Here is a 19,365-nt window from a genome sequence, read left to right as displayed (position 1 = left end):
GGCAGTCCCAGCTAGTTGGACAATGGAGCAGGATGGTGTGGTCAACCTTGTCAAAGGATGAAGAGGGATGGTGCACCGTGGTCACAGTCACGCAGAATGCAATTTGTGACTTTGATTCAGGCCGTTTCATTGCTGTGGCAGGGGCGGAAACCTGATTGGGGAAGGATACATGAGGGAGAAGGGAATCGAGGGATATGGCAGGCAAGCCGCTGTGTGGAGGGAACTTGCCGAGAAAAGTAGTTACTTAAGTCACAAATTACTGGCAAGAAGTACGATGTGCTCAAAGTTGCCAAAATATTGCCGTCAACATAGAATAAATATTGAGTAAAAGTTTATCAAACTATAATAATTGGAAAATAAGCAATAATCTCATGACTGAGTTTATTGAAGGGACAGCACAAATTTTAATCAAACTTTCTTAGCGATGCTAATACGTTTAACAGAGGACTTCAATCTAACCAGAATCTAATTTTTTAGAATTGTTAATGAAAAAATAATGACTGGCTTCCTTTAAATCAAGGCATTTGGATGCATGGATGTGACTGAGTTAACGCAAAGAGCAAGGATTTTGCCTGGCACTTATTTAATTCATCACCAACAACTGACTTGCAGTTAATTTAAATTCTGTGTAGTTATTAGGAAAAGCAAAACAGATTTCAGAAATGAGTGTTTTATTAGACTACACTAAATTATCACTTGCTTATTGCAGTTGAAATATAGAAAGCCAAAAAAAATTTCAATTATTTTTTTAAAACTCATTCAACCTATATTTAGTTCCCTCCCTCCATCCATTAAAGTTATAGAAAGCAAAGAACCTTTGAAAACACAGAAGACTGATGCACTTGTTTTCGATTCTGATCAGAGTGCGGATTCCATCCTTGGCCTGTGCCAACATACCCAATCTAGGGTAATGGCACTAGAATTGGCCTTAGCACCTTGGGTTAAGGAAGGGTAAAGATCAGCTATTTGATCATTTTTTTTCCCTCATTGCTGTCCACTGACAACTTTTGGAAAATGTATTTGTTTGGACATTGAATGAAAGCAGGATCAGGCTTGCCTATAATTCCCCCATATTTGAGTATCCTGCCAAGGATCAGTCTAGGCTCACGTGAAGAATGCCTGCTTGGCGATGTGGCCCTTGCTAGAAAATATATGAATGTGGGTTTCGGACAAGAACTGTCTTGGATTAGTGATGCCTTCGATGTCAAATCTCTTGGCATTTAGTGAAGAATGTTGAGATACCAGAAGGCTGATGGCATCGATGGAATCATACTCCAGTATGAGTGTTTTCAGCAGGTGGGGAGGTACAGGGGAAGAAAAATTATGGTGGGCTAAGAATCTATGAAGAGTTGCCCCACTGTTGACTTAGTTTGTCTTCCCCTTTGTTTCATTCATTTTGATCCCAACCTCCCCCCCCCGCCCCCCCAAGTAAAACCATCTCCTATCTTATCAGAAGTGTCACTTTGTTCCCTCCCTCAGGGAAGTCACACATCTACACCTACCCTTGATAACTTGGCTAAGATCGTATTGGAGAGCCATAGATTGTTAAATTATATTGGTAAAAACAATGCATTCTTCGGACCATCTAATCTCAACTAGTTTGCCAAAAAATCTTGTGTTGGAATCAGAATTTCTATGAACTTCAGATAAAAACAGCAGATTGGTAAACATTTAGACCATGAGCCATTTGATAATTGATTTGAAAAATTAAATCAAAACACAAACTGAAGATGCTTAGCAAAAATCTTTTACACAAGAGTGTTGAGGTTCCTACAATGAGCTGCAGCATATTGGTGAATAAGGAAAGATTGACCATGATTAATGGCGTGATAAATGTAGCAATGTTGTATTCGCGGATTAATGGCATCAAGCGGGATTGACACGTTTCGGGAGAGCATGTGGGTGGATTGAAGGTGGAGATACCAAGTGGAAGCTGGGAGACTTTCCTTCCTTCTAGCCGCCTTCCCCGCCCCCTCCCCACACACATGTAGTGGGAGGGAAATTAAAGCAAAATCTATTTTCGAACTGACTTGTCACAACTGTAGTCTGTGTAGGAACATGTGAGAAATATTAAGCAGTGGAAATGAAATAACTTGTGGAAATACTCTACAAATTACACTGTTGTGACAGCCGCGGGTACTCAGACTTTCTCTCAGTCTCTCGGTCCCAGTAAGTACATGCTACACTTCTCAATTGCCCCCCAACCCTCCCCAGCCAAAATAAGTAACTTATGCCTTACCAGTTAGTTATGGCAGTAATTAAAATCATCTTAGTCAGTCCCTGCTGTCACTCTAAATTTAAATGTGGAGATGCCGGTGATGGACTGGGGTTGACAATTGTAAACAATTTTACAACACCAAGTTATAGTCCAGCAATTTTATTTTAAATTCACAAGCTTTCGGAGATTTTCTCCTTCCTCAGGCAAATGTTTCAAGAAACATTTGCCTGAGGAAGGAGAAAATCTCCGAAAGCTTGTGAATTTAAAATAAAATTGCTGGACTATAACTTGGTGTTGTAAAATTGTTTACAATTCTAAATTTAAAGGTCAGAGGATGGTGTCACAGTTCGAGATCTCAGCTCCGAACACTAAGAGCGAGGTTACTCTGCACCTACCTGCCTTGTATTATGCAGAGTGACCTTAGCTGTCATGCTGATATACCAAGATGCAGCTGTGGCAGAATCAGTAGTACTGGTGAGATAAAGATATTTCTGCATTTTTTTTAAATGTTAAGGATTTGGAGTTTAAAAATTACTGCACAATATCAAGTTTCTGGGATGTGGAAGTGGCAGTAATTGCAATCGTCACTGTTTAGCTTCACTTAAACTTTAATGGAGATACAAACTTTGAACCATCCATCCCTCGGCACCATCTTTGTGTCCTAACGCATGTCTCTAAAATGCACGATTTTTAATGTCTTAATCCCTAAATGAGTTGATAAACAAATTCCCCGCCCATTTCTCACTTTCTCTCCTAAAGGCAGTTAATTATGCAACAATACGTGGGTAAATTCACCGTTCCCAGCAGGGAGCCTCATTCGAAAGGACCACAGGTTGAAAGTAAAGCTGAAATACTGTATTCAATTTAACAACTAATTTAAAAGTGAGAAGTGACAATACTGAGCTTTTTGGGTTGTGTTTTCAAGCGTTGCCATACATGGCAGTGAAGGATTTCCATCCTGACTGAGCACAAAGATTCCAGGTCAGAGAGTGACTTGTCAGATATTCCATCCTGAATTACTTCACAATAAATGCATTATTTTTCCTCACTCCCACCCTCACCCTTTCCCCTGATGAGAGTGGCATTCTCCTTTTAATATCGTCGTCATCTAGGCTATTTTCAACATAGCTGCATTAGCAACTGTCGTGCACCTGTTAGCCTTTTCCACTTCAGCATTCATTTACCATCTTAATAATTTAAACCATTTTATTAGAGTCTCACCAAACTTAAAAGATCTTATTCTATTTGGGCAGATGGTTAATTTCCCTGTTGGGTGAATTGCAAGTTGTGTAACACAAAATATTAACTTGTGGTTTAATAACTTCATTTACTTTTCATTACATCGTTGTCGATTATCTGACACTCAAGTTTGCTTTTTATTGGTGAGTTAGAATCCTTCCTTGTGTGCAGTGATTACTAATGTAACCTCCTAAACAACATGTTAAATCATAACAGCTTTCTTTGTTTCAAAAAAAAATACACAAATTCTAAATTCTTTTCAAGGCTACACTTTTAGTTGGCTTTCAGGATTTTTTTTTAAATTGTTCTAAAAGTAAGGCACTACTCTGTGAATAGGGCTGCAGATTCAGTTGTTGGTCTGTGCTGAGTTAGCTGCTAAAACTGACTTGCTGTTCCTGGGTAAAAGAGGGGGGAAATCAGCCAGGCTTCCTGCTCCTGATTACAGTCCAGCACTTCCTGCTCGTTTGGACATTGGGCAAGAACAAGATCAAACTAGGCATCTGATGCCAACACTAGAGCATGTAGGCTCACACATGAAGAATGGCCATTTGAGTGAGGCTGCTACTGGAACCATACCCTTGCAGAGTTCAGTGCCTTTCGTAGAGACAGAGAGGGGGTGAAACTAATTAGATTGCTGCAACAGCAGCTCAGACCAAGTAATGTGAAAATAAATAGACATACATGGAGTTAAGTATTGTTCCAGGCTTCTGCCTGTGAAAACTATTAAAATTCAAGATGACAAACCTTTTTCACCTTTGAGACTATCTATTTTTTCCCAAAGTCGTTCAGCACAAAGGCCAACATACTCTAGTGTAGTGTGTGAACATCTTAATATTCTATACCAAGATTTCTTGCCTTTGATACAAGTGGATTAGAAGTCAGGAGGCCAAGCAGAAGCAGGGTTGTGAAGCATAAATCTACCGCATAAGGAAGAGAAATGTTATCTTACTAATTTCATTAGGTTCCCTGAAGAAAGCAATAATAGAAATAGCAGTTAGTGCTGTCAAAAAATGTTCTGCTCAAGTTGCAGTGCTATTTATTAACAGAAATGGTATGTCAATAGCTGAAATTAAAGATAGTTTTAGTGTGATAAATTGTGCTTCACCAAGGTGCAATTTCATGTTACTAAAAAAAATTGAGTTTAATCATGCTGCAGAGCATTGAGTATAAAGAATATCTGTTCAAACGTGACAGTTATCTAAAATAAGAGGTACTGAGGGTTTTGTTTTAAGGGTTTGAATGATTGCCACCCCATTACACCGTTTTCATATCTCCAAATATGCACAAGAAAAAATATATTTTTTCTTTAATGAGGTTCTCTATTTACAGTATCTTTTCACTTTCTCAGACCATCTTGCATCATTTCTGGCCAAGATGCCAAATGACCTTTTCCTTGGCCTCTGCCATCCTCTCTGAAGATGGGTGTTGGGATACATGACAAATGCAACTTGGGCTGATGCTACCTCTGAAATGCCTGCCTCATTCCCTGCCATAAATTTGATTTTTTTTTTCCCTCCCAAGGGAGTTAGGATAATGTATTTAGGGGATCAACAGGAGGTTGGGGAGGGGAGGGGAGTGGGGGGCGCGTGGGGCAGGGGAAATCCATGATCGAATAATTATATATGGAGTGGGCTTGAGCGTCCGAATGGCATTTTCTTGCTTCACACTTATTATAAAGCATTTGATCTTTAATGTAATGGTATGTTAAGGACTACAGGCATATACCTGCATCCTACCACTTGGGAGTGCAGCAGATGAAACTCTCCATGCATTACAATTAGCATCAGGAAGGTCATTTAAAATGGCAGCTGGATATACATGCCTGTATTTTGATGGAAGCAGAGCACAAATATCCAGGTGAAAGGCCCCTCTATGAACTTACAGTTCAATTACCACTACGTGTGTACTTGATTGTAGCTTCAAGTAAGTTGTCATACCCCTTCACTTCGGTGGACTTTGGACTTCAATTTTTCTGAAATGCATTGCTTGATCTTGGTTGTATTCTTTTGATTTGAGTCAAATTTATGTGAATCAAAAGTTTTTTTTTAATTCTCAAGCATCAACTAATATCTTTACATTAATGTGTTAAATGTAACAATAGACAACTATTCAAAAATGCAGCAGATCATTGGAGATGAATGTAGCTCTTTCACTTGCGCAAAGGATGCACCAGCGTGCCATGAATCTTTTGTACTTGTCAAAAATCTTACTTCTGGGCATATCTATTTCCTATAACTAGTGAAAACCCATTAATACAAAACAGGATTCCCACTAAAATTGACAAATAGAAGAAAATATACCCCGAAGTGATCATGAATGAGTTCTTCTGCGTTTACGTCACTCTGATATATACAACAGTGGGGATTTATCAAAGTTTTCTGGATTTTGATGTACTGTTGAGGCCTTTAAGATCCCTAAAGAAACTTGGCCGACGTAATTATGGCAGCACCTTCCTGGAAGCATCGAGGAAGATTAGGATGGAAAAATGCCTACAAAGGAGAAGAAGATCTGAGAGTTAAGCAATGCATCCGAGGGAGAAATATGGGAGACTGGACTCAGAGACAACACAAGGCATACAAACCGCAGGGAACAAAGCCAGGACAAGAAGTGAAAAGAGATATTGGAACAATCAAGAAATGCAGAAAAGGACAAAGAATCTGATGAGCAGGGCAAAGAATGCCAAGTACATGAAGGAAGAAGACATTGAGTAGAGAGGCCTGGATAGAAAGTAGCTACTTCGAATAACTGAAACCTCAAGATGTAGTGCCACATGGGGAGAAGGTAAAAGAGAAAGCAAATGAGAACAACTCCCTCGGAATAAGAAAAAAAAGAGCTGATTAGAGAGAGGAGTTCTAAATTATGAAAAATCCTTAAGGGAAAACACAAACAAGGAAAAGAGAGCAAATAATAAAGAATGAAACCCTTGGAGGGAAAGCAAAGGAAAATTAAGAGAAGAAAAAACTAAGGAGCTGGGAAAGCAAAATAAGGAAAGAGCAGAAGGTGCACATGGTTTTATAATATCTGAACTTAAAAAGGAATCAGATGTTAGTTAGAAGGAGGAATACGAAGAAAGTTCCAGACACAGCTTAAGAAGGGAAAAGGAAGATGCATCCTTGTGTACAGATAGGTCTCTAAGCTAATGCAAGATGAACCAAAGAATGAAAAACCAAGAACTAAAATTGCAAACTTGAAGAAACTGCTGAAGATTTGTTACAGCTGCTCCCTTAGTGGCTGAGATGGTAACTGCACTGCCACATGATGTGGCACTGAGCCACACAAACCAGGACCATCAATCCCTGGTCTGCTGAGGTAGCTGATCGCAGTGCAAGTGGTGCTCAGGGCACCGAGCATGCCTGGACTTGGAAGCGGGGGGGAAATTCCGCCTGGGTCCCTGATGATGTCATTGAAGTGGAGCATCATGTCACATACGAAGAATTGTGCACTGAACTTATACTCCTAGGCTGCTTCCGACTAATTCTTCTAAAATCTCTAATCCTTATAAAGGCCTGTGGCACCAGTAACGTTTCAGGACTATCTACAACAGGATTATCGGCAGGCCACAACAATATATTCCCCTTATACACCCAAGATGGGGGAACCAGTCCAATACAAGTGCTATTACTCCATACCTTTGTGTGTAGTACACTCAACGTGTACTTATTCTGACCCTCAAAAATGGAGTCCTTTCAGTTGTGCTACATATGCTGGTGTAGCTCTATGTCCATAGTGTTCTGCTTTTGAGAGGGAAAAAAAAAGAGAAAATGTGTGAGATCGAGGTACTGAGGTGGGCCTCCTGCTAGTTCATTCCATAACCATGAAGGCAAGGCAGGTTTACTGCCTCCCCCCACCCCAAACATCTCTAATTATCCATAACAAGATGCATGACAGCAGCAGTTGTTTGTTGACATTCCTCCCAATTTGCAGGGCATGAAGTTCTCACTCGTGCACTGTGTCTATGGCCAATAGAGGTGTAGGAGCTGTTCCAGATGTTTTATTATAGACACGCATCCCTCGAATGGAATATTACACCTCCAAGGTGTTCCATTTGGTAACAAATTTATTTTAAGCTTGTTTTAGATAAACCAGTTACCCACTTAATCTGCAGGCTTTTCCAGTGAAATAAAATTCTTCTTTACAATGAGTGTTGTCTGAAAGATTAAATAAATTAATTCCTGGTTTGTTCTGTCACAGAGTAGAGAGATTTACTTGCACTCAGTTGGCAAAACTGAAATTAGCAATCCTCTTTAATTGCATTGAGTCCTTGGAATACAAATTAAATGTCATTTTTGGTTTGTAGTCTCCAACTTTATTGAATTTTTCTATTGATTTATAAACTTAACAAATAATGGCACAGAAGGCACAATCCAATCTGTGTCTCAGATTGGTTGGCTTAAAAAGAAAGTAAAACCAGCTTCGCTTCAAACCCTGCTTCATGATTTTGTCACTTTGAGAAAAGTTTAAGATGAATTCTGGTGATATTATTTAGGCAGCAAATGAAAATGTTCGTGTAGCGGTGGGAAGAAGGTGAGGTGTCGGCGTGGGACTTTCATGTAATGCTGTCACTATTTAAACCACAAAAAAAGTTGAAACATTAGCTTTGGAAGAGCCCTAAGCTATTATGACTGGAACTGTGCAACGGATTTAATCTTGAAGAAACTAGAGTTTAAATACCAAACCATGTTCGATTCTTAATTGGCAAGTTCTGCAACATGGCTCTGGATGTTTATATTTGTAGGTCAGCAGAAGTGTTTTTGAAGGACATTTGTTTTCAAGATTAGAGGTTTCGCACAGTTCACACAAATGTTCAGTGTTATATTTATTCAGCTGCAGGAGAAGGTAAAGGCGGTAATTCACGGAGGGGTTCAGGTGAACAAGGACACAGCTTTTAAAGTCAGCTCAGCCCCAAGATGGGATTCCAGACCTAAACTCACTCCGATGCATCTGCTTTTTTAATAATTAATGATATAAAGCGCATGTGAGTATCAGTTGTGGGCAGCTTTATTCTGTGGGTTTGTTTGCTTCTTGCCAGACATCAGCATGTTTTGTGCAGTTAATGTTTTGCCTTTGAAGATTAATTATTGCAACTTGTGGAGAAGGGGTTGAGAGGTTGGAGATCCTGCTCCTCTGCTTTTTCTTCCTTTACCCATCCTTTCATGAGAGCAGGGACTCAGGCTACCATAGATCTTCCAGGAAAGAGCAGGAACTCACACCTAGGGTACAGCTGCTGGGATGGGAGAAGGGAAGGAAAAAGATGGCGCTCCAGCAACACATCAAAAGTGGACTGCCTTTGTGCATGAAACTGGCCAGTGACTGTTAGCAGAGTGTTCAACCATGGAGCTCAGCCTGATCTGGTATTCACCACAAACCCCCCACTCATGCTCTTCAGCAGGAATTGCTGGATAGGGATCAGAAGCAACTCTCTTTCTCCCCTCCCCTCCCCCCTCTTCCCAGTCTGAGTTTGTTGAGGTCAATTGGAACGTCCCATCTGCTGCCCTAGCTGTATGGTCAACTATATCAGCCCAGACCAGGGATCAAACCTGAGAGCCTCCTAACCTATATATCTCACTACCACACTGCATAATGTACTTACCCACTCAGCCATCAGGGTCAGGGTGGTCTTTACCACCTGTTTATTTTGACAATTTGGACCTGATTAAATGTACTCTCTGACTCGGATTTGCTCATGTAACTCAGCTCATTATCCAATGACATTAATAAATTTGATCAAAAAATATAGAGTAGGATGTCAGTTTTGATGTCTGCCAGAATTACAATATCTATGCAAAAACCCCCTAAGCCTGCCTGTTAAGCAGCATTTTTTTAATATATACATGGGTACGAAAGTGCCTGAATTACATGAACATTGACTCATTGTCGCCCTCACTTATCAATTTGAGGGTTAAAGTAGTGACCCTTGAGAGTAGGTATGTTCAGAAGGGCATCTTTACATACTCAACAAAGTACCAGAAAGGCATCACCGTTCATTATAACCCCCAGTTTTGTTATATCATTGCATCAAGTGGCTAAGATTGGTCAGATGTCATCTGAGATTCGATTACTGATTAAATTCAGAGCAGTACATCCTGATTTATGATACAAGTAAGGTTGTAAAGTATCTTTTCAATTATTTTCATTGCCGTTATGATGGCAGTTTGCCATTTGAAGATGCGGCCTGTTGGAATATCGTATTTTATGATGCAGGGCATGCAGTATGATCAGGTTACTTTTAGCATTAAATTACAGGAGGTTTGGGTACTTAAGAATATGTGCAATTTTCCTCCCTGTGCCTTTTTCTACTGCTTCCAAGCTGCCCACCTGCAACCGCTCGGCTTAAGATGGTCTCTGACTTCACGTCTGTGTTCCATGTTTCTCCATGTTGATGGCTGAGAAAGAACTTGCATTTATATAGCGCCTTTCATGTCCTCAGGTTGTCCCAAAGCATTTCACAACTAATTAGATACTTTTTGAAGTACTGTCAATTTGCACACAGCAAAAGCCCATAAACAGCAAATAAGATACATGACCAGTTGGTCAGATTTAGGTTTGTTGGTTGAGGGATAAATGCTGGCCAGGACACTGGGAGATCATCCCTGCACTTCGAATAGTACCATGGGATGCATCCACCTGAACATGCAGACAGGCCTCAGTTTAACATCTCGCACGAAGAGTGGCACTTCTGACAATGCAGCACTCCCTAAGTGCAGCAGTAAAGTGTCAGCTTAAATGATGTACTGAAGTACATAGTGAGCTTGAATCTATAACCTCCTCACTCGAGGTGAGTGTGCTACCATTAAACCAATCTAACATGAAGATCCTACTCCACCCCTGCTGCCTTTTCCCTCTCTGAAATCCATTATCTAATCACGTGGCCAAGAACCAGAGCTGTGGTTGACAGACACCAGAGGAAGGCAGCAGTACAAATGACAGATTTATGTGCAGGACACTTTGGCATTGCCCTTCCTGTATTCTAAAGGTAAAAATGCTTTTAGTTGAGGCAAAAATTTGACACCGATTCCCATCATGGAATTTCTGTAACTATTGCTATACTTGTGGGATTTCATCAGTGTTTTGTTTAACTTTCCACAAGCAGTGTTGGTTTCTTTTAAGTATCAAGTGTCCAACCTCCAACCATGCTTATCTTCTTAATATGACATTTTTTACACACTGGAGAATCTCACCACAAGTAAAAATTTCAAACTGAATATACTTGATGTTTTTTTTTAATTAAAATTTTAACCCTTAGTCTGCTACATAAGGCTTTCTACTATGTATTTGAAAGAATTTTCAGGAGGTTGTAAGTTAGTATACTGAAATCAATTACAATTAATTTATATGGTAAATTGATAGAACGGAGAAGGTGTAAATTCTGGAGAAAAGTGATGAATCAGATGTCCTGACCAGTGAGCTGCAGCATCACCTTTGATCGTCACACTTCTTTACACCTGATCAATAAACTTCCAACATCATTATACACAGTAGTCAGCGTTGAAAGAATTTTCTGTTATCTTCAGGAGGATCATTATAAATCTTCTTTAAAATTAACTGATGAATACTTGCACATTTTATATATGGGCTGAATGAATATCTATCACCTCCCCCGGCACTGGAATCAAGACAGATTTATTGACCAAGTACTATTACATACTGAGAGATTTAGGTGTCTGCCTACCAGCTATGAACTAAAAATGATTTAAAAGTTGGAATATTTTATCTGAGCTGTTACTGGTATGTTTTAAAGATAGTAAATCTTCTGGACAGTGCAATACTTTAATGTTGTCTTTGTTTCTACTTTTCACCATTGGGGTTGAAAGAAAGCTTTCTGTGACCGGCAAAATTTTATTTGCCTGAATCCTGATCATCATGCTTTAGTGTTGTATCTGTTACAGCGTTGTTACAAAGCTTATTTAATGTATTGTTACCGCTCTACCATTAGAAGAATTAACCCAATATGCTTTAATGTTGTGCCAGTGCTCTTAATTCATCACCTCAAATTGCTCCCATCTGTAATCAGCAGTAATTTATTCTGCCGTTCGAAACCTCAAAGTGTTCTCTTCAGACACAACCCCAGATTGAAAGGACACAACCTGTAATTGTACTGCTGGGTATCTTTCCAGAATTCAAATGGACATCGTGTGAAAATTTCACATGCCCACTATTGCACTTTACTGAAATGCTGGCAACAACACTGAGTTGAATCTCACTAACTTATTGCATCAACCTGCTCATATTTCATGCCCTTTATTACTTGTTGATCAACAGCAGCCATTCTTCAGAATCACACTGACAGATGCAAAGCAGTTAAATGCATGTATTACCCTATGTTTTGATGATATTTGGCTATATTCTAGTCATCTGCAGCTAATGTTCATAAATGATTCAAGTACATTTGATTTTTGCTTTAGTCTGTACAAAATTATTCATAGCTTTGACAAACTAAAGCAATAAAAAGAAAGGAAATGCAGCAACATGTCAAATTTCAAAGGCACTGGACAGTTTAAAAGCTGTACTGTAATTCTAAAGGGAAAATGACTCTTGCAAAGAGGGGGACAAAGTGTCTTTACTTCTTGATGCGTTTCCTTGTTAAGGGAAGTGTGACAGGAAAAGTTCTTTTTAAATAACCTGTTTGCTGAGTCCCAGTCACTTGTTGCATTTTTGTCAATACAAAATGTTTCTGACAAAGATTTCTTGCTTTTAATCTGACAGATTCGAGAGCAGGCACAGAAGTTCCAAGGTCTGTAGACCATGCTGTCATTGGGGGAGTGGTTGCTGTGGTTGTATTTGCCATTCTGTGCCTGCTGATTGTACTTGGACGATACTTTGCAAGACACAAAGGTAAGCCTCAAAAGAGACTATAACGGCTGAGTTTGTTTACACCATCAAGACATTTATAATGGGTTTATGAAATATTATCAATTTTTCTCAACTTCATTGGATTGTTCCTTGTGTTTTGGGAAGTCTAAACAGCAGAGAGTATTTAAACTCAGCTGAATCTGGCAATGTGCATTATATCACCAGTATCTGCTTACTCTGGATGCCAATAAGATATGGGCCTGGATTTTCCTCTACTACTCAGGCCCAAATTGGATGGGACAGCAGTGGAAACAGCAGGAAAATGGGGCAGTGAGGCCTAACATCACCTCCACCCCAAAATTGATTTTTCCTCCCTCTACCTGGAGAGGAGCTGGCTCCTTTCACCACCCACCGCGTGTAAGTTATGATGGAGCCCAGCAAAGCACCCCATTTCCTGTCCATGCTATCGCCTTCCCCAGGACCATCAAGACAGATATGACAGTAATTGCTGAGGCAGTGGCAGGAAGCCCCTCTCTCTCCCATTAGGCCGCAGCTCAGTACGAAGCCCAACGGTAAAATGTCTTTCTGATTTTCAGCGCCTGGAGCCTCGTTTGACATGGCCTTTGCTTCTTTAGATGCTGCAGTGTTAATCCTGCTGCAGCACTGCTGGGGTTTGCAGGGTCAGAAAGGGGGCATGGTCCAGGGACTATAAGTATTGTAGCTTTTGACCATCTAAAACAAACGCTCTGTTACAGTTTTGTGAACTGGAAGCAGAGGTGGGGTCATGTGATTCTTTTGGCAAGTCCAAAACTGAACGGGATACGATAAAGGTGGCATGGAGGTGGGGTGTTGGGATCTTGACTTGAGTTTGCTGTGCTGGCATTAGAAATTAATTGAAACCCCTTAATGACAATAACCTCCACATCCAAAGAAGCAAATCAAACATTTTGGCGTCTGATCTACATCTTCAGATATTTTCGGATAGTGCACTCAAAACAGAGCCTGATGTAAGGTTCTTGGACTTGACACCAGTTTCTGGTTGCAAATAATCTTTATTCAGTTCGACCGAGTCGTGACACACAGAGAAATAAACAATATTACTCGCTTTTGCTCTGGATAGAGAACGTAACCTTCGTCGATTCTTTCGTTCTTGTCTCTCTCTACAAATTGTAACAGAAAACTTAAGATCTTTATCAGACTTAGCCCTGTAGTTTTTCAGTTTCCTGACTGATCTGTTGATCATTGTTTTGTTTGTTTGTGATATAGCCTACCGTCTTACCTGGGAGACCATTGATCACTTATTCAGCATTCTTTGCTAACGAGACCTCTCCTTGCAGATAAAGTTTTTTCTTGCTAAATGTCATCCATACCCTGAAGAATTCTGGGAATAAGCAATTTAACCATTTTATTATTTCTGGCTACAGTACAAATCTACAAACTATTTATAAGTGAAAAGAAAGCAAAAACTGCAATCATATGAGATAAAACCAAATCCTAATCCTACGTATATATGAGTATAAGAATAGCGCAACTTAGTGACTGCCCAGTGTAAAACTTCCACTATTTAGGGTGGCAATCCTAAACTGGTGTAAAATTTCTGTAATATCCATGGCCACGGTGTTTTTTTTTCTCCTCTTCCCTCCTTTTTTTTAAAAACATTTGCTGACTGAGAGGGCAGGTAGATGAGATGCTCCGAACTTTTTAGAGGTGTTTTCACTGCTTTTATTATGTGCTTGACATCTCTGCAGTATATATCATGAAGCTCAGGGAACTGGCTAAGTAATGAAACCCATAATTTAGTGCCATAATTGCATTTCAGTGAGCCAGTGAAGAGATGAAAAATGCTGTACCTCTGTGTTACATTGTGGATTGTTAATCCAAATAGCTTGTATATATTCTATTTGCACTGCATTCTGCTATGACTGCTGGTCCTTATGCAGTAAACCAATGCTTTTAAGACATAATAGTACAGCTCATAATGTAGCTTTCACACACATAAGCTATGTTCGCAATGAAAACCAGAAAGGTACTTAAATGCCTTTGTTTAAACAGCATGTGGATTAAATGTAGCTACATTTAGTCATACCTCCCACCGTAAACCATTGGACTGGAGAAAGGAAACTCAATAATTTAACCCCATAACAAAAGCAAATATAATGAACAAATGCATCACACTGAGGGGAAGTGGCTGACCCAGGTTTGCTGCTGTCACAGTGGTGGTACGTCGCAATAATCAGTTTGCAGTACATTTTGTTAAAAAAAATCTAATTTTGTGCTATTCAAATAAGTTGCAGATTGATCAGCACAGGTTGACAGTTGATACACCATCTTCCATCAACACATGGTGAAAAAACAACCAGAGCCCAATATAAGAATATCAGATGTACGGACATCGTCACAATCCGTTTTGAATGAAATCTTTACATTGAGACCCATACAGTTCCTTAAAGCACACTACCCAGCTATCAGCATGGAATAGCAGTAAGATCAGCTGCATGATAACCACCTGGTGAACTATTGGCATTGAAAATGAACAGCTGCCCATATAGTTGAGATGGTGCAGTACCGATGCTGTGCCTTCTAATAGCACAAGTTCTTTTAGTAGTAAGAATCATATACTACGCATTTTTAAAGCACATGCTAAACATATCTGGGACGAAAATCCTCCAACATCATTTTCTCCACATTGGCACTAAATCCAATATTGGAATCTAGGATTTGGACATGAGTCTGAATGAGCCTCTGAGTTGCAGAATCCTAGATCCAGCAGTTCTGACTGGACTGTACTTTCAGTAGTCCTTTGTTAACTTAGCACTCCTTTAGCTGTATTTCCAGGGCACCTTTCTGTTGAGATGTTGTTCTTATCAGGGTGCAAAATGTAAATATTGAAATACTTTCCACTTCTAGCACCCAGTGGCAGCACCAGACACTACTGTGCCAGACATAGACTAAAGCTCGCCTTCTCTGTCCCAATCTCAGAGAAACACCCACAGTGTGAGTTTTTCGTTTCACACGTCATCCCAAGTAGGGACTCAAGGCGCCCATTGGTTTAAAAACGCTGCTGCTGTAAATGTTTGTGAGAATTTTCTTTGGGTTCTTGGCAGAGAAAGCACAATGTGGATCACCAGCGAGTGTGACTGAGCAGAGAACATGCATTGTTGTGCTGTGCTAATGAATGGCTTTATGATGTATTGCAGGTACATATTTCACACACGAAGCCAAAGGAGCTGATGATGCAGCAGACGCAGACACTGCCATTATCAATGCAGAGGGCGGACAGAACAACTCCGATGAAAAGAAAGAGTACTTCATCTAAATAAAGAGTAGTTACACTGAGGTGTCCAACTGTAGACGTATTCGCAGTTGATTTTTAGCATGGTGGCCATGATTTGAGACACAAATGTACACTTGGGGTTAGGGGCTAGGGTGGGGGAAGGTGTTGATTGAGTTCGGCGAGTTCCACAGTTTGACACCTCTGTAAATGCCTAGCCAGGCTTGGACTTAGTTTAGTTCTCTCATTTGCAGAAAACTCCGTGCCTTGTTTTCCCTGCAAACGCTCCAGCCTTTGAATTGCCATTTGGAAGTTCCGTGGACTTACAAGCTCACTTTCATTTCTACACTTAAAGTAATTTTGTTAACGCTCTCTCTCTCTCTCTCTCTCTCCCCCTCTGTCTGTGAGGGGTGAGCTGGTCTGGCAGTTCAATTTCCGCAGAGGGACATGGATCAAGCATTTTTCTGCAAGTGAGGCTTCTTGTGGCGAGATCGACTCTAATTTCATTCTCTATATATAGACTGTACGATGTAGGGTACCTCAAACTGTCTGGCTGTGTTCTGGGCAACTGACAGAACTTTCGACAACAACCCTAACCAGACCTGACAGCTGAGGTCTGTGCCTTTTAGCAAGTGGACAGTTTTGAGTTATCACAGTGCGAACAAGCTTTGTTCAGACAGCTCTTGTTTTAAAAGATCTCATCAGTCTTTCCCAATTGGCCTTACTGCTCACTAATTTGTTTGCCAAAAACTTGAAAGTTATCTGCATTCATGATTCCCTGTCAGCAAGGTTATTTCCCCCCCACCCCCCACCCAAAAAGAGGCAAGATGAGCACTGCCTGGAGTAAATGTTACATGTTCAAGTCTGGATTCACACAGTACAGTTTGGCTCATAAACACTAGCATGATTTAAAAAGGCGTGTCCCTTTGTCCATCGTGCATGGTTTATATTCAAGAACCTCTTTAAAACAACCACTGCTTACATGGACCGTGTGCATAGATCTCTTTTTAAAGAGCAGTGTTTTTTTTTAATCAAGCCAGTGATGCAAGTGGTTAGACCTTGTGCCATTGTATAATGCTATTCGTATTCTATTTAAAGATTTAATTAAAATTGATCAAACACTGTACAGGAGGCTGTAGTATTTAATGGAAGTTCTGTGTGTATCCTGCATTTTACATTCATTCTGTCGGTCTGCCATCAAAAAGGGATAGTGCCTCTTTAAAGAAGAGTGAAAGCTGCCTTAAAATATTACCTTTTTGTGTTTAGCATAAACATTTTCTTTTCTAAACTTTTTATTTTGTACAGGAGACCAGATTCTGTCGAAGGTTCTCGTTACTGCTTTTATTGAAAATTGTAAAGAAAATGTTTGCAAATTCTGAAAATGGCATTTCACAGTTTTGGCGTTAAGGTAAAACTTTTAGGCAGTTGTTAAAATTATTACCACCTAAACTGTTGAGCTAAATTGTAGGTGACGGTTAATGAGTATTAACTTATTGATGGAAAGCAAAATCTCTTCTCCTGATTTCCATAAGGTACATGGCCCAATTCTGACGTGACATAGCTTTACCTGAAGAGTGTTCATTTTTAGGGTTTTTTTTTTATTTTTTGTTTGAGTTTTTTTTGGGACAGACGTTACAAAGTGCGAAACACTATCATATCTTTAGGACTAAAATGGGATGGGAATGGGGAGGGTGAGTTAGTCTCAGTGTTTCTACTGGAACTTGTGCATTCATTGGAATGAGGCTAATCAAGGGGTCAATGAGGGAAGAAAGGATTGGGTACAAAGGGACATTATAATTGGACAATGTGGTACTTTAAAATTAGGAGATTGTTATTGAGGCTCCTCACTGAGTTCTAAGAAAATGACAAAAATTTGAGCTGCTTAAGTATTATGAAGTGTATACTTGATAACAAATGCTCAGTTCTCTATACAGTTGCATAAGAAAAAGGGTCACCATAGCAGTGAAGGGAATGTGATAACATACTCAAAAAGTGATTTAATGTGTCTCGTCGCTGTTTTAAATATAGTTTCTCAGTCATTTGCCGTACTTTTGCCCCCACTCCTTTAGTTTGAATTGTACTATAGTGTAGCAGTGTTACTGAAGTAGGCCTTTTTTCTTAAATAAAAATTAAACAAATTTGTCATGTCTCAGGAATATGTGTTCTGATAGGCTTTTGCATCTCGGGCAGAATGCAAAGAATATGCCCCCCACACATTGAAAAAACGTGGCAAATTCAGAGTTTTAGTTGTACATGTTTTTGTGTGAACCCTCTTTATTTTTTTTTCTCAAATGCAGTGCACTGTTTTAATTGTAATATGTATTACTTTGTATAGAGTTAGTTCAAATGAACTGGGTTTTGTCACGTGCGAAACAAGTAATGTGCAAAATTGGTTTTAAAAAAAAATGAAGACTTAATGAAGTTGAAGATTCTTGCTGTTATATGCCCATTAGGTTTGATCTTTAGGCACTAAAGCTGTTTGCTTAGATCATTTCTTATTTCTGGTGTACATGGGCAATTTTGTGTATTGATAGAATCTCATATGTTCCCACACGTTTTTTTTGTATCAGTTCATGTATGCCATTTTTACAGGAAAAAAAATACAAAAACTACTGAAGCGTTCTTGTCTTCTTAATAAAAAAAAGTTAAATGTTCCAAATTTCTGATTTGGTTTTGCGGTGTAATTATCGTCTATGGTTTGCTTGGGTGATTTTTTTTTGTGTTCATCAGGATGAGGGATGGCACTGCTGGAAAAAGGAATATTTTTCCACATTGAGACCTGACATTGAGAGTGAAGCCCCTTCTGCTTTGCCCAGTCATGTGTTTTAACCCCACCTTCAGAAGAACATGGCTTTATCCATTAGTGTGGTCTTTCATTTTCTTTACTTGGCATCCCTGTGGCCTTTTAGAGCAAGATTCACGTTGTAAAGCTTTTACATCTTTCTTCATTCTGTTAACCCTTTCAGAACAATGGTAGTAATTCTGCATCACACGAAAAATATATATACTTAAAATTTGCATTTGTATAGTACCTCGGGATGTCCCAAAGCACTTCACACCCGATGAATTACTTCTGAAGTGTCGTCACTGTTGTTATCTAGGCAAATGCGGCAGCCACGTTGCGCACAGCAAGGGCTTACAAACAGCGATGAGGTGAATGACAGAGTAATCTTGTTTGTGATTTCGGTATAACAGAGAATAAGATGCATGGCAGCTCTACTGGTATAACTTAGTCCAAATTACACACAGTCACCATTCACAAGATTTGTTCCATTCAACAGTCTGAAAAATAAAGAAATGGTATTTACTCTTGAATTTTTGAAAATACTGAATTACCAATAAAATTATGAAAGAAATTTGTCCATTTAAAAAAAAAGTTTGGGCTTATCAGGAATTTTTATTTAATAATTAAAATTCCCCTCACCATTTATGTATTGATCACCATTGGGCTAGACATATATTTATACAGACACTGGATGTAATGGCTTTATGGAGAATGAAGATCCCTGAATCAACCCGATAAGAGCCAGCATTGGCAATTCCCATCTGACAGGAAAACTTCCAGGCTAAAAGAGTGCTTTCAGAATATAATAGTTTAAACATTTCAACATGAACTCATTGTCCTCCTGACACTAGGTGGAGCAGCTGCTCCTCCAAGCTCCATCTTCCAAGTCCATTCCTCCTGAAGTTCCATTTTGAATAATAACTTAGTAACGAGTTAAAAAGACTAGTGGACTGGGCACTTAAGTGAGGTTGTTGACTTGACACTTGATGGAGCCACTAAGGGAGGCTGGCTGAAAGGGCCTCATTGGGTAAATGACAATCTGTAACAATTGAGAGCAGATTA

The 19,365-nt window shown here is 39.6% G+C and overlaps 1 protein-coding gene across 3 annotated transcripts in view; it reads left to right on the top strand.

The window, feature by feature from the left end:
- cadm1a (cell adhesion molecule 1a) overlaps window positions 1-18,177 on the top strand; it is a 303,930-nt gene extending 285,753 nt beyond the window's left edge. For all 3 annotated transcript variants that reach the window (XM_067970983.1, XM_067970984.1, XM_067970985.1), the window contains 2 exons: window positions 12,161-12,289; window positions 15,445-18,177. In XM_067970983.1, the coding sequence (XP_067827084.1) occupies window positions 12,161-12,289; window positions 15,445-15,563 (248 nt within the window). In that variant the 3' untranslated portion in view covers window positions 15,564-18,177. The remainder of the gene's footprint in view (window positions 1-12,160; window positions 12,290-15,444) is intronic.
- Window positions 18,178-19,365: the final 1,188 nt, after the last annotated feature.

This window comes from Heptranchias perlo, chromosome 33 (assembly GCF_035084215.1).
Source record: "Heptranchias perlo isolate sHepPer1 chromosome 33, sHepPer1.hap1, whole genome shotgun sequence".
Taxonomy (NCBI): domain Eukaryota; kingdom Metazoa; phylum Chordata; class Chondrichthyes; order Hexanchiformes; family Hexanchidae; genus Heptranchias; species Heptranchias perlo.
The sequence above is the reverse complement of the archived record's forward strand: the minus strand, read 5'-3'. Positions and strand labels throughout refer to the sequence as shown.